This window comes from Sinocyclocheilus grahami, unplaced genomic scaffold (assembly GCF_001515645.1).
Source record: "Sinocyclocheilus grahami isolate Dianchi unplaced genomic scaffold, SAMN03320097.WGS_v1.1 scaffold107.1, whole genome shotgun sequence".
In the NCBI taxonomy this organism is placed as follows: domain Eukaryota; kingdom Metazoa; phylum Chordata; class Actinopteri; order Cypriniformes; family Cyprinidae; genus Sinocyclocheilus; species Sinocyclocheilus grahami.
Genome location: NW_015505286.1, coordinates 226,930 through 253,187, shown reverse-complemented (window position 1 = coordinate 253,187; position 26,258 = coordinate 226,930). Strand labels below are relative to the sequence as shown.

The 26,258-nt window shown below is 37.2% G+C and overlaps 1 protein-coding gene across 1 annotated transcript in view; it reads left to right on the top strand.

Annotated features, from left to right (window-relative positions):
* Positions 1-26,258, top strand: part of kif4 (kinesin family member 4) — a 214,291-nt gene that overhangs the window by 160,822 nt on the left and 27,211 nt on the right. Inside the window, exons 20-30 of the mRNA XM_016276974.1 lie at positions 1,622-1,735; positions 5,021-5,176; positions 6,085-6,182; positions 9,194-9,323; positions 19,505-19,675; positions 21,634-21,750; positions 22,491-22,568; positions 22,713-22,805; positions 22,905-23,078; positions 23,243-23,365; positions 23,482-23,601. Of these exons, the coding sequence (XP_016132460.1) occupies positions 1,622-1,735; positions 5,021-5,176; positions 6,085-6,182; positions 9,194-9,323; positions 19,505-19,675; positions 21,634-21,750; positions 22,491-22,568; positions 22,713-22,805; positions 22,905-23,078; positions 23,243-23,365; positions 23,482-23,601 (1,374 nt within the window). The remainder of the gene's footprint in view (positions 1-1,621; positions 1,736-5,020; positions 5,177-6,084; positions 6,183-9,193; positions 9,324-19,504; positions 19,676-21,633; positions 21,751-22,490; positions 22,569-22,712; positions 22,806-22,904; positions 23,079-23,242; positions 23,366-23,481; positions 23,602-26,258) is intronic.

The following is a 26,258-nucleotide window of genomic DNA, read 5'->3' as shown; positions in this document are numbered from 1 at the left end:
ACCGTGGTGTTGGTGTGCTTGACTGGCCAGCAAACTCACCAGACCTGAATTCTCTATGGGGTATTGTCAAGAGGAAAATTAGAAACAAGAGACCAAAAAATGCAGATGGGCTGAAGGCCACTGTCAAAGAAAGCTGGGCTTCCATACCACCTCAGCAGTGCCACAAACTGATCACCTCCATGCCACGCCGAATTGAGGCAGTAATTAAAGCAAAAGGAGCCCCTACCAAGTATTGAGTACATGTACAGTAAATTAACATACTTTACATAAGGCCAACAATTCACTAAAAATGTTTTTTTATTGGTCTTATGAAGTATTCTAATTTGTTGAGATAGTGAATTGGTGGGTTTTTGTTAAATGTGAGCCAAAATCATCACAATTAAAAGAACCAAAGACTTAAACTACTTCAGTCTGTGTGCATTGAATTTATTTAATACACGAGTTTCACAATTTGAGTTGAATTACTGAAATAAATGAACTTTTCCACGACATTCAAATTTATTGAGATGCACCTGTATTTGTCAACCTATCTCTCTTTCAGTAGCAGAAATTTAAATGTGAGATTCTGGAAACGAGATCTAAAATTTAGCGAGAACGGTCAGGTCGGGAAGAAAACTATTCTAAGCGGACAGCGGGTGAACAAAGAGTGACTGTATAGCGGGAGCGGGGGGGTATATAGTTCAAATAGAACCTTGTGGGAGCGGGACTAAAAAAACAGTCACTTCACTGGAGTAGGTGCAGAAGGTCCTTGGCCTGGAACACGCAGGCAAAGGTACCTTGGAGTGAAGGTTTGCTCGCCGGAGCTTAACCTTGTTGCAGATGTCTGTGTGTCTTCTGCCTCTCTGGGCTAAACTCACAGGCCAAAACCTTAGGAATCAGTCTGTTGGTGGGTGAAGGGTAAAAACTGCATTTTTGACCAATGAGAAGTCCTGTCCTTCTCGGGCTTTGTACCAAAGGTCGTCGTCTTGCCCTCTGGCGTTGGACAGTTTTGCTAATGTTAGTCCACCAAGATTCAATCAAAATGTAGCAAACCTTTGTCCACTACTGTGGTCAGAGAGTGGCCCTGCCATAAACTGGGCCCTGGAATGTGCTGTCCACTACATGTATGTGTGTGTGTGTGTGTGTGTGTGTGTGTATGTTGTGTATTGTAAGTGTGGAGGCATTTGGTGCCTGGTGCTGAGTGTGAACGACTTCTCATTGGAATGTGTTTGAAGTCAGATGGGGAGACCAGAACGGGGTTCTGTCTAGTATCTTCTGGATGGTGGGGTAAACCTTTGGAAGTTTAGCACCCATTTACATGTAGGCTGTGTAATTTATATGCAAATGTCAAAAGGCTAAAAGGGTCTCTAAGACATTAAGCTCAAACGATCATCAGTGATCCTATGCAGACGCGGCACGTCATTGTGTTCAAGAAATCAACAAATATGTCTGTGATTTGCTATGTTGCACAATGGTGCGAAAATGCGTTGCAAATAGAAACCTTTGATGCTGTCCAGAACGCAAACACAAATGCACACTGGTTCCAAATCTGTTTCGCCAATATGATATTGGGCGTATCCTTGTCACATCCTTGCAGTATTCCCCTATAAAGTATGGTGTAATCTTAAATGTGCATCAACAGGCTGCTGCTGCTAACAAGCGTCTGAAAGATGCTCTACAGAAGAGGAGTGAAGTTGCAGAGAAACGCAAAGAAGTCCAGAACCGTGGAGCAGAGGGTGTCAGCAGTAGAATCAAGGTACCTTACTTGGAAAAAGTTTGGTTTTTTGTCCTGCTTATTTGTCATTTATTTTCTGATTTATGTTTATTTATTTATTTATTTATTAATTAATTGGTTTACCAGCTAAGGATGCATAGTATATTGATACCATATTGGTTATTGGTTTGATATTATATTTTTTAATTTTAATTAGATGTATTTGATTACATGTAATCTTACAGCAAATCTCAAAATGGATATCCTTTCTTTAATTGAAACATTTAAAATATTTAGATTTGTTGTCTGTTTTACGTTGATTTACATTTCATTCATTTAGCAAATGCTTGTATCCAAAGCAACTTACAAATGAGGAACATAAGCAATTTGTGTCAGAGCCAACAGTTCATAGTATAGAATGCCAGAATAGCAGATGTATGCAAATGCAGAAAAGTAAGTTTTTGTATTTATTTATTTATATTTTAAGATAAAACTATAGAATTAATCGGTTATCTGCCATAAAAGATTGAGCTAAGTCCCCCCCCACTTATTTATAACAGATCTGCTTTTTCATAGGTTTAAATAAAAACCCAAAACCAGTCCTTTAATGGTAAAAAATTAACTTGATTTTCAAAAGTGAATAAATTTGTGACAAATGAATGCAACATTTTTGACGAGCCTAACATGTCATAGTGTCTTAAGTGACTTCAACATGCTGTCTGTCAGAGACCTTAACACATGCGAGTATAAATTTGTTCTTCACTCGCTGAAATTGACCTATCGGTAAGCCCCTCCCCTCGAACGCAGATGAGCCAATGGCAGTCGAATATCAGTTGCACGGGGAGCGGAACTCGGACATCTTTAGGTTTCAGCGCCATAGAGAAACATTGGAAGATCCGAAGCTCACATCGGTTTGATGGTGTTTATGCTACAAAAATGGAAAAACGATGTGCCTAGGGTACTTGTAACACTAATTCCAGTTATGCTGAGAGGATAGGCAATGAAATTTATTTTATTCCATTTCCTAAATCCAACAAACCGAGCAAAATGTCCCCAAGTATTCAACCCCAATCACAATGAAGACAAAAACTTTCATTTTCTGGTTGTCATACTCTCATTAAGTTATACTTTTCATCTGCTCAAGCAGAACGTTAATGTCATCTTGTGCTTCAGCAAGGTATCTCTGGCTAAAACTAGCTAACGGTGAAGTTAGTGAGTCCATGCTAACTTACAAACCTAAATAGCGAACTGTTCTCACGTCATATAACGTCACTGTGCAGTGAAAGTCAAAAACACACAAACGAAGGTCTGTATTAGGCCCTGTCCACACGAACGCGGTTATTTTAAAAACTTTTTCTACACGGTTAGGCCATTCGTCCACACGCAAACGCAGCACCAGTTCACTGAAACCGAACATTTTTGAAAACGCCTGCCAGGGTGAAGATTTTCAAAAACTCCGGTTGCAGTGTTACCGTGTAGAAAACAAGTTTTTGGCTTGTGACATCGGCGACTGCGCTGTTATCTCCGCCTACTGGAGACTTTTTCAGGCTTCTGATTGGCCAACATGGCGGTTGAGATTAATCTTGTGCTTCAGCAAGGTATCTCTGGCTAAAACTAGCTAACGGTGAAGTTAGTGAGTCCATGCTAACTTACAAACCTAAATAGCGAACTGTTCTCACGTCATATAACGTCACTGTGCAGTGAAAGTCAAAAACACACAAACGAAGGTCTGTATTAGGCCCTGTCCACACGAACGCGGTTATTTTAAAAACTTTTTCTACACGGTTAGGCCATTCGTCCACACGCAAACGCAGCACCAGTTCACTGAAACCGAACATTTTTGAAAACGCCTGCCAGGGTGAAGATTTTCAAAAACTCCGGTTGCAGTGTTACCGTGTAGAAAACAAGTTTTTGGCTTGTGACATCGGCGACTGCGCTGTTATCTCCGCCTACTGGAGACTTTTTCAGGCTTCTGATTGGCCAACATGGCGGTTGAGATTAATTCACCACCTCTTGGTGTGGCATGCTCTTGACAGTGCTTCATAGCATGCGTTTGCGTTTTCATGTGGAAGGAGATTTTTTTTAAAACAGAAGGAAAAACTTGTTTATAAAAATACCCGTGTATGTGTGGACATGGCCTTAGAGTGCCTCTCCATATTATTCTGGTTAAATGTAAATTAATTTAATCTTACTCTGCGGTATATGAACGGTGTTGATCCTGCATGTTGTCAGTGCGATCGTGACGACCGTAACATAATTCTCCCATTTGCATTGTGATCTGCATTTTTACATATTTATTTTAATATCTTTTATATATCCCTCCATGGCATATTTAAGTCCCACTTGAAGGTCCGTCTGTGTCCCAAATTTATCAGAAACGCCTCGGAAGAAGGTTTTCACTGACAGCTGTCATTTTAAGACAATGAGCAACTCCATTTGTCTATCCGAGTGAGCAACAGTAACTAAGGGGGGCGGGGCTTAGCGATAGGTCAATTGAATAGTAATGTCAGGGACTGAGTAAAATACTTTGAACAGCAAGCTAAAGAACGCCAATCCAATTGGAAAACTTTACCGTGTTAGTGAACATCTTTCAACGTATTGGTTCCTGATGGAAACAGAAAGTTGTACATTATATTTTGACAGATTTTTTTTTTTTTATGCAGAAACTACTCATTCTGATTCAGACATTGCTGGTGTAATTTTGGCAGTAAATGAACTGTTAAATGAGTGATGTTGATATGTCCATGTAGTCCAATTTGACTCTCATATGCTTGTGATATATATTACTGTACTTGAAAGGTGATTTTTGTAGTTTGATCTTCAGTTGTTTTATGATTAAGGCAAGTATTGAAGTTTGATAAAATGTTTAATTTTTCCAATAAAAGATGATAAAATTTTACACAAGTTGTTACATTTAATTGCCCCATAGTAGATTTGGAGTCGAATACAAGTAAATCCATGCTGCAAGCTCTTATACAGGGTTCTTGTTTATACTTGAGAATTGCTGATAATTGCTGATCTTGACTTTTGACCTTTTAGTTTGTGATGTTATTGTCAGCTCAACTCAGGTAATTATGGTAGTTGTGATGTGATTTAGATTTCATTGTACCTTAATTATACCCTCTAATTTTTGCTTGTGCTCAACAAAACATTTCTAGTAGGCAGTTTACCTGGTGGGGAAAAAATCATGGCACCATTTTTAAAGAGCTTTCTATGTTGAGAGCAAGTTCATGTTGTGAACTTGAGAAAACAAGACAAAAATATAAATGTACATGCATTTGCATCTTGGAATAAATGTTGCAATTGTTGTCACTTTGATTGGTTAAGAATTGGTTGCTGAATGAAGTAGAAGTGCTTGTGAGCACAGAAGAGGCCCGCCGGCATCTACAGGACCTGCTGGAGGACAGGAAGATGCTAGCAGAGGAGATTTCTCAGCTTCGGCAGCAGATGGAGGCAGGAGAGAGACCTGTAGCCAAAGTTCGGGTAAGGTTGGCACACGTTTAATATGGAATACTAGCAAACTGCTTACTGCATTTGTGTGATTGTGTCACAGTGCCTGTAAGGCAGACCCATAAGACAAAACCCACAAGATCTTCAGAACAAAACTGAAGTACTTCACATGACTGGCCGTTTTAATCCAATGGCAGTTTTTATCCATTCTTGTCTGTCAAGCACACCTATTTGAGGAGGGGATACTAATAAAATGACAACAATATATAATATTGTCTCTTAGAAATGCACATTTGACGGTACTGAGTTTGAGTTGAGATGAAGATCATTAATGACAGTTACAGTTAGTGTTAGTAGTACTACAGTAAATCCATAGTGGCAATGTTTGGATTGACAATCTTTCTAATTGGATCGTTCACAACACTGTTTTTCCTTTTTGCATCTGGTTTTAAATTAGTATAAATCACATACATCTGTGGATTGTATTGAGCGCTTCTCATTGGATCTCGTAACGCTGTTTATGGTGTAGTGTGATGGTCTAAAATGGTCTGCATGCAAGCACACCTGCTCCAAGATTGTGTTGCTCTGTCTGTTTGGCTGAGATGATAAATGCAACCATATAAGGACACAGAGCCCTGCTTAAATTAAACCACTCAATTTATATGGAGTACTACATGATGTTTTAATGCATTTCCCAATGTTTGGATGTACAAAAAAAAAAAGAGAGCATATTAAAACAGATGAACAGAAGTCTTATGGGTTTGAAACTGCATAATGTTGAATAAATTAGTTAATACTCAAACTGTCTATTATTCTCTTTGACAGCCTTTTCTTCCTTTTAGTTATACTGACCTTTTTGTTGGCCCAGATTGAATTCCTTAGTCACTAATCAATGGCAATTTAATGCATTTGAATTGTATTTTTGGTGTTTTCTTTCTCAGCGTCGTACACTGACAATTGCAGAGTTGGAAGGCCAGGGTGAGCTGGAGGCCTCTATCAGCAAGCAAGTGGAGAGTCTAGAAACAGAGATGGGGCTCAGGTCAGTCATACTACAACTGAACCACAGTGAATGAATCACACCACTTTTAGACTTAATCTACATGAAGTGATGACAATGAATGCAAATGGGGGCTGTCAAGCCCCGGTAAGGACAAACAAAAAGTACATAAGTCTATACTTCAATTTTTGTCTGTTCCTCTTGTAAGCTATAGTGAACGGCTTCAGAAGACTTGGAATATAGTGCAAAAGCATTGACAATTTCAAGGTTAAGGTCTCTGACAGACAGTTAATTTCATTGACAAATAATGTTTGACTTTTTTTTTCCACAGATGAAAAGACTAATTAAAAACTATGGCAAAAAAATCTATTATACTTTGTCAACAAACAAAAACAATACAAAAATGTTAGGGTGAGAGTATTTATGAAGACATCCAATCAGAACTGATGTCCTGCATTGTAGGGAGGTTAGATGTGCACATTTGAATTGTAACGTACTGATTGACCTGGGGGTATAATTTTGCATACATTTGCTGCGTGTCTCCTTAAACAAAACTAAAAATCTGAAGAAAGAGTGTGAAAAAGTGTGATTATGCGAAAGAACTGAATTTGGCACAGTTTTCTGAGTGCACACAGAAAGCAACCTCTCGGATAGTGTAAGAGTACTGAATTGAGTTCTTTAGTGTCTCATTGCACTTGAATGGACAAATACACAGACCATGTCTGTTTTGGCGAGTATTCACATAAACACAGTCGGTTGTGTCTTAAGGGAATGTAAACACAGCTGGGGAAATATTGTATTAATCTAAATTGAATTTCTACAAATAAATACATTTCTGCTTGAAATAATGAAGAACGTTGTATGCAAGTTGTTATAATGAACACATACTGTATAACCACTGATCTTTTATTGAAAAGAAGACCATGTTGTTATTTATTTGTCGTGTTTTTTTAATTTTTTTATTTTAAGATAAAGATATGTATTGCATGTTCAAACCTTAATATCATTCATATTAACAGGTTAATAGATGTTTTCTCCAGGAGCATATGAGTTTGGAAATATTAGGGAAATGCTTAATGCATTTCAATTTAACTAAACCCATTAGATTTTTGATCTACTAAATCTACTGTAGATTTAGTCAACTAAAGTCTTATATTTAGCTGTCTAAAACTAGACTAAAACTAAAATAATTCGGATGACTAAAAAAAATGACTAAAACTAAATGGCATTTTAACCAGAAGTAAAAAAAAATTTAAATCAAAATTAGTAACACTTTAGTTTTGGGACCAATTCTCACTATTATGTATATTATAGTATGCATGTTGCTAGCATATTGGCTGTTTATTGGTATTTATAAAGCACAGGTTAATACCTTATTCTGCTTGACCATATTTTAGAATCCTTAACCCTACCCAATATATAAATTTAACAACTACCTTACTAACTAATAATAAGCAGCAGTTTAGGAGTTTGAGGCAAAAGTCCAGGTTAATGGTTAGTTCATAGTGAGAATTGGTCCCCAAACTAAACTGTGACCTCAGTTTGCTGTCAAAATTAACACTGTATATGGATTTAGTTAGTGGTCACCCGATGTGTATTTTTTTTTTTTTGGTGGCCGATGGCCAAAGTTGACATAGGCTTGTATGTAATCACACTGTTTATTTCAAAGATGGTAAGTAACATGCATAACAATTTTGTAATGTAATTTATATTTATTTAAAATAATTTACTAAAATAGAAAATATTGAGCTTGATTAAAAAATAAAACTGTAAAATAGATTCATACTTTACATTGCAACTTTTTGATTCTGTAATCATATTACAGTATTGTTCTCAAATCTAAAAATTGTTGAAAAACACCAGGTAAACAATCCAACAATACACTCTGTAATCTGGTAAATCTGTGTGCACTGGAAATCATTTTCTCAAAGACCAGGTAAGATTAATTTTATGTACAGGACACAGTAAATACAACATGAATATGACACAGTGATAAACTGGTTATAGCCATAGTCTGAAATCAAGGATTTAAAGTTGATCGCATCCAGGAACAGTCAAACTCGCAGGTCTGCATCCAATTCACACGGCTACTCCTGAAGAAAACATCTATTAACCTCCTAATGTGAATTATATTAAGGTTGTATTTGTTTAAAAAATAAAATATAGACAGTTTGCAATACAAATGTTGCCTTGCAACAAGACGACATGTTGCCGTCATAATGGATTATAATAAGTGATAACAGTATTATGTCTTATGAGGCAGGAGCAGAAAGGTAGGAAGCTGCATGCGTGGCTTTATTCCGTGCTGCTGTCTTCACCGGTCTCAAAACTCAGAGAAATTGAAATTCAATTTGAATAGGATTTCAAACCACTTATGAATATTGCTCGAAACGGATTTGTAAAAATCTAATTTCATCTAAATATGATCGGATTTAAATCGGATTTGCACAAAAATCGGATTTGGGCTGACAGTCTGAACAAGGCTTTTGACATAACATTGTGTATATCCATTCAAGTGTGATGAGACACCAAAGAACTCAATTCAGTACTAGTATGCTGCTAAATTAAAATGCATATCTGCAGAAAATATATATATATTTTTTTAGCATGTTAATTTAAAAAAAATCTTGTGTAATTTTAACTTGTATTTTTGTTTTTGCTTGGTTATGTAACTCTTGTATTATCCCAATTCAGTTTTTGCCATGAAGATAGCCTTAGATTCTGACATGGCAGTAAAAATTACTACTACTGCATATCTGATGAATACTGACAGTAGATGAAAGTATTAGTGTTTCAGTCTACAATGCAGAAAAAAAGCACACAGCAATGAAGGGGTTAAACTCAAAATAGTAATAATAATAATAATGGTTTGTGCAAAAATAGACATGCCCTCACACTGATGGTCAACCGATATTTTGACAAGGCTTGAAAAATTTTTGTTTGTTTGTTTTTTTACGCATTTCAAAGCGCTTCAGTTTTAAAAGGGGTTTGTAGACTTTTTTTATCAACTGTAAATTAAAAACAAACAAACATATTTCTCTAAACTCTTTCAGGAGTGCTCAGATAGCTGATCTGCAACAGAAGGTCCTGGATGCGGATAATGATGGACGGATAAAGCAGCGCTGGGATTCTATCACAACCATCGTAGAGGCCAAGAGCGCTCTGAAGATTCTCATGGCTGAGGTAAAGGCAAAACATTGTAACATATAAGGATTATTATTAGTAGTAGTATTTTCTTCATAGACATAAGCCAGCCTGGATGTTTTTCAAGTTGAAAAGAGTATAAACTGGTTATTTAAGTGGTTTAAGCAGTTTTTTTTTATTTGCGGTTTACACATACAAAAATTAACCAGTCTTCACCAAAATACCATCATAACTACTGTAACATCATACAACTTAAATAGATTACAATGTGACCTACTCTTCAAATAGTCTAAAGAGTTTCCCACAGAATTTTGTGAGACAGTGGGGGTGAACTTTAATCTGTTTAGGGTTTGAACATTTTGAGAAGAACATTTTGGCATCAAGTCTGATGCGCGTTGAAATTTCACAATTGAGAGATCATCCCCATTTCAGTGACCAAATTGAACAGTAAAAAGTCTTTGCATTGTCTTGTACCTGGACTTTCAACACCAGTGTGTTGCTGTGACCCATTTCATCAAACTGTTAGTGAAGATTAAAGATGGGCTTTATTGTAAAAATCTCATCATTAGACAGTTCAGTTGTCGCATTTGCATTCAATTGTCTCACATTTAAATTGTATCATCCACATGGGCCATTGGTTCTTGGACCCTGATCAGGGTTTCTGCAGGTCCTTAAATAGTCTTGAAAATTAAAATTTAGTTGTATCAAATTTAAGCCTGTAAACGGTTATTTGTTTGATGTCAGGATTTTCCCATGCGGATTAAAAAGTTACATTCATATACATTACAGTAGCATACATCAGATGAACATGATAATCATGGAATGCTCAACATATGTATTACAAATGACAAAGTGCTCATTCTGAAATCTTAATAAAGATTTATGCTTTGTATACAATTATTCCTTAATCCGCCTTGTACAGTTATTCACCATTTATGTAATTGCGTTAGTGTTTTTATTGGTAGAGCAGGTTAACTTCAAATGTTTCAACAATGATTTCGTTAACCGCATGCATTTTGAAGCAGGTAATGATTTAAACATTGGTTACAAAGGGAAAGTCGTGGCCTAATGGTTAGAGAGTCGGACTCATAACCCAAAGGTTGTGGGTTCGAGTCTCGTACCGGCAGGGATTGTAGGTGGGTGGGAGTGAATGTACAGTGCTCTCTCCCACCTTCAATACCACGACTGAGGTGCCCTTGAGCAAGGCACCGAACCCCCAACTGCTCCCCGGGCGCCGCAGCATAAATGGCTGCCCACTGCTCCGGGTGTGTGTTCACGGTTTGTGTGTGTTCACTGCTGTGTGTGTGCACTTTGGATGGGTAAATACAGAGCACTAATTCCGAGTATGGGTCACCATACTTGGCCACATGTCACTTCTCTCTCTCTCTCTTAAATAATTCAACATATATACATAACATTTTACTCCTATGGAAACGGTAATGCTAAAACTGAGATAGGAGATTAAAAAATATACACATCACTTATTCAGAGAGAATGCTGACTACATAAGATACGGACTTGAAAACATGAAGCTTTATTTCTAAGATGATGCATGGTAAGCTTTGAATTTCAATGCAACATACAGCAATATAGTAACAGAGGCTTGTATTGTATTATTCATTGTATATTCAAATCCATTTCAGATACTAATACCAGATATATGTTTGTTTGTTTGGTATTTCCTGCATAATTACGTACATAAAGAAATATATTTTGTGTTTGCTCAGTTACCTGTGTCGGCAAATGCGCAGCAGACACACCCACCTTAACAATTTCAATATATCGCTTATTCTGTACGAAAAGACCATAAACATTGCAGATAACATCTGAAGTAAAAATTAATTTACATACACATGGGTGGGCAATATGGCAAAAACAAAAATCATATCTATGTATTTTTTGGCTGAATTGCGATATACGGTATTTTGTAGGTTTTTCTATTTGGATTACAAATAAATATATATATATATTTTCCTTATCGTGCCAAATGATGTCCAATGCCCCTTTTTACAATGTTATATAAGTCTCTGGTGTCCCCAGAATATGTCTGTGAAGTTTCAGCTCAAAATACCCCACAGATCATTTATTATATAATTTCGAAAATACCTATTTTGAGTGGAAGCAGAAACACGCTGTTTTTCGTGCCTGTCTCTTTAAATGCAAATTAGCTGCTGCTCCCTGCCCCCTTTTCCAGAATAGTGCTGCGCCATTACAGCTCGTACCTGCTAAAAAAAACATCCGTTTTGATTCTGATTATCATGTTTATCGTGCTGAAATAATGCGTTTTAAACCATATTAGTTTAAACGTCTGATATACGGTTTTCTGAGTGCACATGTACAGAAAGTGGCTGTCACAGCATGTGAGTACTAAACTAAGTTCTCATTCACACACGTTTACTTTAAAAACACACGAGTTACAAAAACAGTCGGTTATGTCGGTGAAGGTAAACAGCTGGGAAATAAATTGCGTGTTTATTTTAGATCTGTGTGGCAGCAGCAATTTACAGTAAATAAATCAATAAATCCACTGCGGTCTTGTCTCCTCTGAGGCTGGGACTCTAAATAGTGTTCTGTGCTCGTCTGTTCAGCCAAAGACAGAACAGTTAGCATGTTTTACTCAAACTTTCACCATGGCATTAGAACTGGTACACCGTTGTATCTTGCGAAATCAAAATGACGGTGCCGTGGGTGGAAACTTACAGATTAAGGGGCGGTAAGATTATAATGAGATCCCTTTGCAACGTCACTAGGGGAGCGAAATCAGACGCGCTCGTTTTTTCAGACGCTTGCAGAAAAAGGCTTACCAAAACAAAGTTACTGGGTTAATCTTTTTCACGTTTCCTTGGTTGGTAGATACACCGGGGACCTGATTATAGCAATTAAAACCTGGAAAAGTCAGATTTTCATGATATGTCACCTTTAAAGGCAATGAAAACACATATAGTGAAAGTAACCATGTAGACTATGCTACAAAGAATCGAATAGATAGAATCATATTACATTCTAACATTACAATCTAAAATATATATATACTGTGTGTGTGTGTGTGTGTGTGTGTGTGTGTGTAATTCACTATGCTGTCGGATACTGGACACAGATTGCTACTCAACCTTTGAAGTGCAGCTTTTCTCACTGGATCAGGCAAACTCGTTGGTAGTAGCAGTAGTGTACCATCCTCCGAAAACAAACAAAGACTTCCTAAATGAGTTTTCTGACAACATAGGTGTGATAACTCCCAAATATGAGAGACTTTTAATTTTTGGTGATTTTAACATTCATGTATGTTGTGATACCTCCGCACTAGCCAAAGACTTTGCGAATCTTATGGAAGCCTGTGACTTTGTTCAATGAGTAAATGAGCCAACTCATGTACATGGCCATATACTTGATCTGGTTTTATCTCATGGTTTCCCTATCTCAGATGTTCAAATTGGTGATCTTAGTTTCTCAGATCATAGACCAGTTGCTTTTAGTGTTGATCTTTCATGTCATATCACTACACCTGTAAAATGGTCACGTGTAGGTTTATCCTGTCTGGCCTCTGCTGAAGCCTTTTCTGCTGCATTTTTTTAAGCTGGTCAGATGTTTCCTATTGGACATCTAGCAAATACAGTAGACATTGATAAACTACTCAATGTATTTAATTCTCTGTGTACCAACGTGCTTGATACTGTTGCCCCTCTGAGACATAAACATCAGAAAAATAAATTTGAGCCAGGGCTGAACAGTAACACTCGCCATCTAAGACAAGCTTGCAGTAGAGCAGAGCGCAGATGGAAAAAGGATAAGCTGCAGGTGTCCTATGAAATACTACGGGAGTCTTTAATATCATATCAGAAAGCTTTCAAGGCTGCTAAGTCTTGCTATTTCTCTGAGATAATTGCTAAAAATTCTAATAATCCTAGGATCTTGTTTAATATTTTAAATTCTGTTTTTAACCCTGTAGGAAACAATTATCTCACTGAATCTTCCTCTCTGTGTGAAAAATTTCTGAGTTTTTTTTTATTGACAAAATAGTAGTTATTAGACGGTCTATATTACCCTCATCTGTTGATCCAGCCGATCCTGTTATGGCCACCAGGTTTTTAAACTCTTTTGAGCCAATTACCATGTCTTGTCTAACAGACATAGTCAACAATTTGAACCCTACTACCTCTTCTCTTGACATTGTTCCTTACTCATTTTTTTTAAACAGATATTTGACAGTGTTGGGGCATGGATCCTGTTAATTATCAACAAAAGCCTTCTCTCAGGATCTGTTCCTGCTCTTTGTAAACATGCCAGAGTGAGACCAATATTGAAAAGACCTAATTTGGACATCACTGATTTATCAAATTTTAGACCGATTTCTAATTTACCTTTTATATCTAAAATTCTAGAGAAAACAGTGCTACTGCAATTACAGAGCTTCCTTGATGCAAATATTATCCTTGATAAATTTCAGTCCGGTTTTAGAACAAACCACAGTACTGAATCTGCACTATTAAGAGTTTTGAATGATATTCTGCTATCTGTCAACTCCGGAGACTCAGTCATTTTAATGCTATTAGATTTTAGTGCAGCATTTGATGCTGTTGATCATGTCATTCTATTGTCACGTCTTGAACAGTATGTGGGCATCCGTGGAAGTGCCCTCAGTTGTTTTAAATCTTTTCTTACTGACAAGACCTTTTCAGTTGGCATTGGAGGCTCTGTCTCATCCATAGCTCCTCTTACCTGTGGTGTTCCTCAAGGATCCATTTTGTCCCCAACTCTGTTTTCATTATATGTTACCTCTAGATTCTATTCTTAGAAGGCATGGAGTATCTTTTCACTTGTATGCAGGTGACACTCAAATGTATCTGCCTTTTAAGCACACTGACAAGAAAGGCTTAGAAACCTTGCTTGCCTGTCTAAATGACATAAGATCCTGGATGTCCTCAAATTTTCTACACCTTAATGCGAGTAAAACTGAAGCAATTGTGTTTGGGCCCTCTGTGGGGAATGGAAAAAACATTGTTAATGTTGGAAATCTGCACTCTTATATCAAACCAACTGTGAAAAGTCTGGGAATAACTCTAGACTCCTACTTTTAGTTTGATCAACACATAAACAGTAGTTAAGTCAGGCTTTTTTCATCTGAAACTTCTGTCTAGAGTAAAGCCGTTTCTGTCCCCCAAAGATCTTGAGAGAGTCACACATGCTTTCGTTTTATCTCGATTGGACTACTGTAATTCTTTGTATGCTGGAATTTCCCAGTCCTCTATTACAAGGCTTCAAATGGTGCAAAACACTGCAGCCAGATTTCTAACGGGAGTCCGCAAACACCAACATATTACTCCTAATTTAATGTCTCTAAATTGGTTGCCGGTTCGTCATAGTCGATTTTAAAATATTGATGTTTGTCTTTAAAGGGGTCATATGGTGCGATTTCACGTTTTCCTTTCTCTTTGGAGTGTTACAAGCTGATTGTGCATAGATAAGATCCCTGAAGTTGGAAAGACTAAAGTCTCAAAACCAAAGAGATATTCTTTATCAAAGTTAAGACTGCCACGCCCCCCCCTAAAACGGCTCGTTCTAACACGCCCCCACATATCTACCTCACTATGTGGAAATATTTGCATAATGCCGCCCAAATGTGCACGCAAAGAAAGAAGGCGTGGTTTCAGTAACCGCAGTGAACACGACTGAAGTCAAGAGGGGATCGTGCATTTGCCGTTGTTGGACCTAGGTACTCTGGAACAGTCTTCCTCTTTATCTGAGATCCCTGTCCTCGAGTTTAAATCGAAGTTAAAGTCTTATCTTCTGGCCCAAGCTTTTTAGCAATTCTTAATTATGTTCTATTTATTTTTGTCTTATTGCTTTCTTTCTTTATCTGTATCTTAATTTTATATTCTGTAAAGCACTGTGGTCAACTCCTGTTGTGTTTATTTGTGCTATATAGATAAATGAAATGAATCTCAACTAATTAGAATACTTCATAAGACCAATAAAAAAAAAAATTTTTAGTGAATTGTTGGCCTTCTGGAAAGTATGTTCATTTACTGTACATGTACTCAATACTTGGTAGGGGCTCCTTTTGCTTTAATTACTGCCTCAATTTGGCGTGGCATGGAGGTGATCAGTTTGTGGCACTGCTGAGGTGGTATGGAAGCCCAGGTTTCTTTGACAGTGGCCTTCAGCTCATCTGCATTTTTTGGCATCTTCAAAAAGCTGGTCAGCAGAAGGAAGCATGAAGTGCTCCAACATTTCTTGGTAAACGGGTGCAGTGACGTTGGTTTTCAAAAAACACAATAGACCAACACCAGCAGATGACATTGCACTCCAAATCATCACAGACTGTGGAAACTTAACACTGGACTTCAAGCAACTTGGGCTATGAGCTTCTCCACCCTTCCTCCAGACTCTAGGACCTTGGTTTCCAAATGAAATGTAAAACTTGCTCTCATCTGAAAAGAGGACTTTGGACCACTGGGCAACAATCCAGTTCTTCTCCTTAGCCCAGGTAAGACACCTCTGACTTTCTGTGGTTCAGGAGTGGCTTAACAAGAGGAATACAACAACTGTAGCCAAATTCCTTGACACGTCTGTGTATGGTGGCTCTTGATGCCTTGACCCCAGCCTCAGTCCATTCCTTGTGAAGTTCACTCAAATTCTTGAATTGATTTTGCTTGACAATCCTCATAAGGCTGCGGTTCTTTCGTTTGGTTGTGCATCTTTTACTTTTCCAGATGTAGTTTTTGATAAAAATGTGATTTTCTCACGTTACTGCTCAAAATTATGCATTTTTATGAAACCTACCTACAGTATATTCAAGTGTTAATAAAAAAAAATGCTTTAAGCTAGAATAAAACAGATTTTTTTTGTTTAAAAGTAGAGGCTCTAATATTTATTTTGGTGCATATTCAAATATTCATACAGCAAAATATACTGGAGGCCATCAAATTTTAGTAAAAATCATAAAAATCGCTGGCAGTGGCTGGCAACTTTTTTTAAAAATGCTGGCGGGGAAAGAGTTAATAAATTTCAATGAATACAAATATTGTTAAAAATCACTATTTATTTGTCAAGTCACCTTTATTTATATAGTGCTTTTAACAATACAGATTGTGTCATAATGCAAAGTGACAATAGTAAACACTCATTTTTCAGTTAAAGGCAGTTCATCATTGAATTCAGTGATGTCATCATCCAGCTCAGTTCAGTTTAAATAGTATCTGTACAATCAAGTCAACGATATCGCTGGAAATGAAGTGTCCCCAACTACACAAGCCAGAGGCGACAGCGGCAAGGAACCAAAACTCCATTGGTGACAGAATGGAGAAAAAACCTTGTGAGAAACCAGGCTCAGTCGGGGGGGCCAGTTCTCCTCTGGCCAGACGAAACCAGCAGTTCAATTCCAGGCTGCAGCAAAGTCACATTGTGCAGAGGACTCAACTGGCTCCTGTGGTCTTTTCCCGGTGGCCGTCTGAGACAAGGTCTTTACTGGGGATCTGTATCTGGGGCTCATCTAGTTGTCCTGATCTCTGCTGACTTTCAGGGCTGTAGAGGTCCTCTCTAGGTGCTGATCCACCATCTGGTGTACATACATACTGGATCCGGGTGACTGCAGTGACCATCTGATCTGGATACAGACTGGATCTGGTGGGTACGGTGACCTCGGAATAAGAGAGAAACAGACTAATATTAGCGTAGATGCCATTCTTCTAGCGATGTAGCAAGTACACCGGGTGTTGTTTGTCACATCTATTAGACCATTTTAGTGCCGTGGGTAATAGGAGGATTTTCCACCCTGCTACCACCGCAAGTATATTTCAAACCTGTGGGAAGCAATGCCCTGTTGCCACAAATTTAAAGAGACTTGATCAAATAAATTCCTGTTTAGAATATATCCACAGGTGCATTTTTACAGAAAAGATTTTAGTTTTTTCTTCCATTCCTGGAACTCTTGAACACAATTTTTACTGCTTTTATATGTTTGGATGTTTTCAATTAGCTTTCAGTGAAAAAATAATAATATTTGTCCCTTAGTTTTAGAAAATACCCTGTTTTTGAGAAGTGGACATGGTAATTTTGGTGGGTAAATATCATATTTACACAAGCAAATGGAAGAAATGTAACCCCTCTTTTGCTATATTTCGTGATTTTGTGAGAATATTTCAAAGTTTGCTTACAAATACTTAAGAATCAGAAGAGCTTTATTACCAAGTATGTTACCAAGTATGTTTACACACACAAGGAATTTGACTTGATGACAGGAGCTTCCAGTGTAGAAGAAAGTACAAACGTAGTGCAGACATACATGATAGTGCAGACATACATAGGAATAACACAGTAGGGATGTAATATAACACTAATATAATAAAAAAAAGAAAAAATGAATAATGTACTATATACAGAAATAGAAGTATAGGGAAAAATGAAATTGTTTAGATAAATGTACAGATATGTTTATTAGTGTGCAGATGTGTTATTTACAAAGTGACCCGTTAACTCCGCGTTGCGATCCGCTCTGAACAGCTGGTAGCCCGGCAGATGAAGCGCGTTGTCCGGAATGGCATCACTCAGCCAGGTTTCAGTGAAGCACAGTGCAGCAGAGTTAGAAAAGTCCTTGTTGGTGCGGGTGAGGAGAAGAAGTTAATCCGTTTTGTTAGGAATGGAACGGACATTTGCGAGATGAATGCTTGGGAGCGCAGTCTGAATGCCGCGCGCACGCGGAGCTTCACCAGGGCGCCGGCGCTTTTCCCTCTTCTGCGTCTGCACGCGCGTTTGAACAACACCGCTGTACCTCCGACTAGAATGTCCAACAAAACGTCAGAATAATCAAAAACCGGAAAAATATTGTCTGGGGTGTGCTGCTTAATGTTAAGGAGTTTGTCTCTGGTAAAACTTATAGAAGAAGAATGACAAAACACAGAACAAACAAACAAAAACAATAGAAGAATCACGGAGCTCAGTGTCCTGGCTGCCATTTGCGGCGCCATCAGTTTAAGAAAACAACAAAGTAGAAACATGCTTCTCATTTTCAGAATAGTTACTATTTTAGTGCTGTCCTCATTCATATCTTTGTTATAGTCCATTAAACTTCAAATCTTGCTTTTTTTGCCAGTGTGGTGTGCCAGCTATAATATCATAATATCTTTTTTTTTGTCCTTTTGCCTTTCTGCGGTGCCTTTTAAGGGTGCAAAATGATGTGTAGAATTTGCGCCTTATGCCGGTTTCACACTGGATGCACAAGCAGAGCGGAGGCAGCGCAGAAGCTGTGCAAATGCAAAGCGGGAGCAGCACGTGCCCATTGAGCTTCCACACTGGCAGCGTTTATCACGCACAGCTGAACCACGGCTTGTGCACTGCAAATATAGACTAGTATCGTTCGTTCGGTCACGTTTTTCAGGTGTTTTCCTACAACTGTCTCATGTGCTTTGATTTATGATATGGGCAGCATACTCTGTTGTGATGCGGTCGTGTTTTCCTCTGTCCCACACACACGTTTGCATGATAAAAGTAATCTTAACGTTAAGATGCATATAAACTATAGTTTTAATCATTGAAATTTGGGCAAAAACTCCTGGCAATGATGTGTTTTTGTGCATTTATTATGCTTATTTTTTCACAGAACTGAATGTCATATGGTGGTTGGGAAACACGGAACAGCTCACTTATTTGATTTTGTGAAATTTGTTATTTTTCAAGTTTACCCATGTCTATTTTGAACAAGAACAATGCATTGTGACTTTAATTCACAGTGAGCGGCACAGCAAAAATAGACTCGGTGCCAAAACGATCACTGCACTGCTCCTGCTACATGCTGAATACTGTAACCTGTTAACATGGGCACCGGAAAAAATATGCACTGCTTACGTCCTGCTTATGCGTGTGGTGTGAAACGGCCTTATTTAATATGCATTTATCTCTCATGGCATCGCGATACTACTTGGTATCTTGATACTTCAGCTGGTATAGTATCGTAACGTGGTTATGGTATCGTGAGAACCCTACACTGGTGTATGACAGATGTCAATTGATTTAAAAAGTTTAACTAAATAAGATTATTCAGAGATATTATTCTGAAAGGAATTTATTTATTTATTTATTTATTTTAATAAGCTTACATTTTGTCAGTCTGTCTGAGGTAGACTTGGTTATCGTTCACACAGAACATATTATTGGGTTAATTTATGGAGTTATTTAATTTTACTGTTGTGTAATAAGTTTGACCAATATCTGTGCACCTGTTTCAGGTTGTAGCCTCCAAGGTGGCCAATGCCAAGCTGGAAAGTGAGCTGAAGCAGGAAAAGGCAAATCTGCTGGATATGCAGAAGATCTTGTGTGATGAGCGCAAGCTCATGTCTTCCATGGATATGGAACATCAGAGTCAACTGGTAGAAATGGAGCAGAGACACCAGGAGAAGGTCTGCTTTCATAAAAGCTCTTCATAGATGTTATAATGCTTTTGTCGTAGTAAAGCATAAGTCAGAGTTCCCTTTAAATTACTTTTTTTTTCATTCAATAAATGTTTTGTTTAAATGATAAACTTCATCACTTATTTTGCTAGTAGGTTTTCTCTTTAAGAATTTAATTAAATTATTTAACGGAATGTTTGTGTAATAATTTAAACTAAACTGCAAGAAAGGTTAGTTTAAGGTTTGTTTAAAATGGTGAGCAGTTACATTACCTAAAATGCGCACTTTTCCTTATGCATTGATATACAGTGTTGCTGATATATGAGATTTTGCTGTATTTGGCTGAGCAGTCATTTCGGTAGCTTGCCAATGTACTCGATTTCTCTAATACATAAAATAAGTAAGCTTGACCAGAGTTCTTGTGGGGAGAAGAATTTATTGATGGTAGTACAGGGCTCCAGACTGCGACCAATTTTTTCTGCCGGTGCGGCTAAATTTTGTGAGCAGTCGCACTGGTGTGACCACCACATTGCCCACCTCATAAGCGCTGCCATTTCTGTTGCGTATGAGAAACGGCAAACAAGACAAAAGCATGACGAAACCGCTCTACTCGTTTGAGCTGCGCAGCGCGGATCGTTTATCAGCTTGGACCAATAATTGAGTGCTGCACAAACAAACTGGTCCGAGCTCAGAACAGGTTTACTCGGGAACCAGTGTTGATCTAGTGACACTGTTACTGTACATTGCTGTGAGATTCAGTGAGAAGCATTTGAATTTGCCGCAGAATGAACAAGGTTGCTGCGAAATCTAGTGAGAAGCATTCAAATTCTGCACACAATTCTGTTATAAACAGATCAAACAGCTCTGACAAATAAAACCAGAAGTAGTAATGCTAACTATGACCATGGTGTTTTGGCAGATACAGTCAAATGTTATTACATTATTCATTTCAGTGTTTGTACAACCTTTTAAGAGAAGTTCAAGCACTTCTCAATGACTTTCAATTATTTCACACAACTATTTGCAGCATTTTAAAGCAAATTAAATTGCATTTTTATTGGGATGACCAAAATTTACTTTGTGGTAAAGAAACACTTATTAAAATTTTAAAAAGACATCAAATTACCACTTTAACCAGTAAATGGCATCAGATCAGCACTTATTGGCTTATTAGCCATTCATTTCCACTTTTTTGCTTTATATTTTGAGATTATAAAATCACTCTTATAAAATATCTTATCAAGAAATCAAATTTTGTGCATGAAAAAAGAAAAGTCACAAGGTGCCTTGGAAAAACAAACTTTTCTTTAATTTGCGACTGAATCACACATAAAGCAAGTAAAGTATGCTCCTTTTATAATCACTGATGTTGTCAGTCGGTTCAGTATAATACTGTAGAAGAATAATGGTACATTTAATAAGAGTGGAATATATACATTTTCCATAAATTAGATTTTGCACATTACTGTTGTTAATAAAAGTAAATGTTGTATGCTTCCCAACTCAAGCTCAGTGTTTTACTGTCAAATGTGTATTACCGAGAAATAAATGTATTTTATGTATAATATTATTAGTAACTCCTTCTTATTGTAAAACAGTAGTAGTAATTTTATGATAAAATCTTTATCTTTATCTTTAATACCCCCTCACACCACAGGGAACAGTTCTTCAACAGGAATGTTAGCTAGTCGGTCTTCAAGGAATCTTAACCCAAATTTCTGGGACAACTATTAGGACCTCCCATGTAGGGTCCTCAATAAACAAAATTAAATGTCATTTGTATGGACCATCTGGCCCACCTATATGGGCTGTCACCTGTATAGGCCATCTTGATCAAACCCCTACAGACACAGTTGATTGCATCTAAGGGACAGTCACAATGTAAATGCATCCAACAAAAGATTACTGATATGCATATAATGTTTCAATATATTTCACTCATGCCATGTGTCTGATGTGTTGTCCAGGTGCTGTATCTCCTCGGTCAGCTCCAGAGTAAGCCTGTGGCACAGGAGAAACTAAAGGAGCAGCAGGAGGAGGTGTCTAAACGGGAGCACGAGCTAATGCAGCGTTTAAAATTTCAGGTGTGAATGTCTCCATACATTGCATGTGTGTGACCCTGGACCACAAAACCAGTCATAAGGGTACATTTTTCGAAATTGAGATTTATACATCATCTGAAAGCTGAATAAATAAAATTTCCATTAGGACAATATTTGGCCGAGATGCAACTATTTGAAAATCTGGAATCTGAGGGTGCAAAAAAATATAAATATTGAGAAAATCGCCTTTAAAGTTGTCCAAATGAAGTTCTTAGCAATGCATATTACTAATCAAAAATTAAGTTTTGATATATTTACTGTAGGAAATTTACCAAATATCTTCATGGAACATGATCTTTACTTAATGTCCTAATGCTTATTGGCATAAAAGAAAAATCAATAATTTTGACCCATACAATGTATTTTTGGCTATTGCTACAAATATACCCCAGCGACTTAAGACTGGTTTTGTGGTCCAGGGTCACATATTGTTTTTACCAGGTTCTTAATAACTTAATATTCTTTTATGAAAAGAACACAAGACTAGTTGTTCTGTAACAAAAATGATTGTGTTGAATTTGGGTATACTAAGTTTCTTTGTGTAATATGTAAAATACAATGAAAAAATATACATTTTTGGTTTGATGAGCTATGCAGTCATTGTTTTATTGCACACATGCAGTGTCAGAATTACCTATTAAACATGACATAATCTGGCAAGTAAAATAGTGAACATTTAAAAATATAAGGATAATTAGTAAATAAATATTGCTTCATCACAGGAAGAGGAAATTGAAAAACTGCGAGAACTCAATGATCAGAACCAGAAACTCATGGATGAAAATGAACAGTACAAGCAGGTATAAGGCTTTTTTCTCACAAATTTCATCATACTGTAATTTAGCAAATTGGAAACTGAATTTCTCAATTGAGTTTTCCATCGAAGTTATGCTTCAAATTTCTGAACTCTAAAAACATTTTGTTTTGTGGGTGGATCTCCACAGAAATTACTTCTGGCCCAGCTGACCAGTGCAAAGAAAGTCCTGTCTTCTGTGAATGAGTCACCTGATACATCTTTTGAATATGTTCCACCTAAGGTGAACCTCCTCTTCTCCAAGGTTTTTTTTTTTTTTTCAAAATCAGATTTAGGATTTAGAGGTCTGGGATTTATTCTGTCTTTTTCCCCCCACATCAAGCCCAAAGCCAAAACCTACTCCACTGCTCGGGCACGTCTGCAAGAGCCTATAGATCTTGATGAACTCATCAACTCCCTTGATGGACCGTCAGAGTCAGAGAAAGAAGAGGATGAGTGGCATCCAGAGAAAAGCGACAGAGCACGACGAGGCTCTAAGAAGTCAAAAATGAATGGCGTGAGTTTTGTGACAGTGATGCATAGATTGTAATCTATGATCTTGAAAGTTACAGTCAAGTATATTCACCAGGATATGCCTTGGAGTTTCAAAACTGTATAGTGCTTCTTCCTGGAGGTTTTACTTTTTAGCAAGCCATTTATGTATGATTCTGTCTCCTCTAGTGTGCATGTCGGGGCCGCTGTGTTAATAAACTTTGTCGCTGCCGCAAGGGAAAAATGACCTGTGGGGAAAACTGTCTCTGTGACCATGAGAAATGTCGCAACATGGAGAACCGTAGCAATGTGGTTAGTAGAATGTTCTTTTAAAGAGCCAGGGGTTGTTTGTTTACCCTGTGGGTTAACCCTGTTTACCCTGTTGGAAAGCCAATTCCTGACGTTATTTCTTCTGCTATTGTCCTCAGGATCAGACAGAAATAAGTGATGTGTCTAAGGACTCTGCTGCAATTCCTGAGGACCCTACAGCAGTCAGCCCACGAGATGCTACTTTTTTTAGACCCCCTAGTGTTCCACCTACTAAGAAGGTAAGACCAAAAGTGATTTTTTTCCCCCCACTTTCATTATGTCTCTTTCTAACGGAATGGTTTACTCAAAAAGAAAAACTGCTATGCTTTTTCATATTTTTCGCTATTCTCTACTATCATTGATTGTTTTTTTTAATGGCCGGTCTTACTAAAAATTATTGTAGAAGCGCCAAGTACATAACATGCCAGAAGTAACTTTGATGCAAGAAAAAAAGTGAACTATGTCCTAAGGTTTAATATGTGCTGTTGTTGATTGCCACAAAAATGCGGTGTGACAAAATACAATAGAACTTATTATGGTGTCTACACTGGATGCAGTGCGGCGTGACAAATTCCCGACAGTAAACTGCTACTGCGTTCTATTTATGACATACTCACACAGATTTCAAATGATTTTCAACGGTCGCTTTGTCGCATCCAGTGTAGACAGACTTTAACTGTTGTGGCGTGGCGCAGTGCGACACAACAACTGTCACGTCCGGTGTAGACGCGGTGTAAGAGATATTTTCATAATGTTGTGGAGCTTACAGGATGTTTTTATGTAAATTTCATGAATGTATTGAGAAAAATCTACACAGGCTACTTTTATGGGGGTGGGAGCGGGACAAAACATGAGTGTTGCGGGTGGGAGCGGGACAAGATAACACATATTTCAAGGCTCCAGACAAAAAAATCAATTAAGGAGCCATTGGCTACTATAAGAAACAAAATTAGGCACCAAATTATTTTTTTGGGTGCCACAGAATGAACATCTTTTATTTTAATTTTTGAACACTAACATTTCAGTCATACTGTCATGTGTTTGTCTCATCTTTTCTTGTCTTTATCAGCATTTTAATCCATCTTGTAGATGTCCTGGAAACCAATGTTCACTTAAATTGGGAACTAAATGTCTTTTCCAACTTAAGAAATAAATAGTCACAAAGAATTGTGCCAATATCTCAAACCATAATTATTTCAGCATCACTTGGCTATTGTGTGTAGTTTGGGCTCCTCTTCCTTTTTTTTTATGTTTTAATCTAAATAATTACACAATGTGCTGATTAATTAATTTAATTACTTTCAAATAATTAGATTGATTAATTAGCACATCATGTGCCGATTAGTTAAACCGACTAAAGTCATTATTAAAAATAATTTAATATCAATTAAAGTCATTATTGTGTTAAATTAGAAAAGCACTGAATAGAGAAATATTTTGATTCAACATACAAAAACACAAATATACTGTATTACAATATACTACTCTAAATATAAAACTAAAAGAGCCAGTAGGTGGTGGCAGCCATTGATTGAGCTTTAACTCCATTCAGTCATTCATTCAACCGTTTTGTTCAAACGGCTGATTCATTCAGAAGCAAACAGTGGCTGTGTTCGAAATGGCATACTAACATACTACTTACTGCCCACTATACAGTGTATACTGCCTACTATTTTTTTTTTAATTGTATACGAAACGGTATACAATAAGCAACAAAATGTTTCAGAGTAGTATGCTACAGTGTTGTCACATGACAAATATTGAACCTTAATTCAGCACAGCTGCCGAGGCTGTTACCTTACAAATAAATGTGCTAACTCTTCTTTTATATTCAAAGGCTTGTTAATAAGGGTTCATACTAGTAAACAATGCTATATTGCCCAATTAAACTAATTTCATAATTAACTTTACATATTGAACAGAACTGAATCAATATCATATTTTTATTGAAAATAAATGCCTTTCCGATCTGATATGTGATGGGAAAAGAAGAACGAGAGGCGGATTTGAACACGAGTCGATTGCATCAATTACTTCTGCTTTACAGCGGAATTGAATTATGTTTGCATAATTTAAATATTATTGTTATTTATATATTATATTACTGCAATATTATTATTATTATTTAATATCTTTGAAACAATCTGTGCTGTATAAAGCGCTTTAGAGATAAAGGTGACGTCATTTGACTTGATCGGAAAGTGCCTTAGAGATTAAGGTACAATCTACTGTATGTTCTACTAACATAACTTGAAAAAAGAAATGTCACGTGGAACGCGTTGCATTGTGGAAAACGGTATTCCATGCAATGTCTTCAGATGCATACATCAAATTTCAGCAAATGTAGCAGGTAATCCGGGAATTCCATGCATATGGAAAATGCACATACTATTCACAGTATAAACATTGCATACTGCAATATAGTAGGAGTTGTATGGCAGTATGACATTCCAAACACAGCTTCTGTACTGATTTCAGTGTACTTGAGTTATATATAGCAGATTCTGGTAAATACAGTAAACGACGGTATTTGTAAATGGCTCACTGAATAATTAGCTCAATCAATTCGTTCAAAACCGTGGATTCATTCATTCATTCAAACGAAGCCTCGAGGCAAATAATTTGCCTCTGATTTTTTTTTTTTTTAGGGCTGGGTAAAAAAATATCAATATCTTGATATTAATTGATTCTCATTTTTATGGAACGATATTGATTATTAAATCCCAAGAATCGATTAGTCTAGCATGTTTTCAGTTAATGGGCGGAACATTGAAGGGCACTTCCCATTCAATATATCGCAATAAGCATTGTCCGTTGATACTTTTATTATGAAACAAAGTCTCAAATTTCAAATTCTGTCCATTGTATTGCAATATTCAAACAATAAATGCCATTA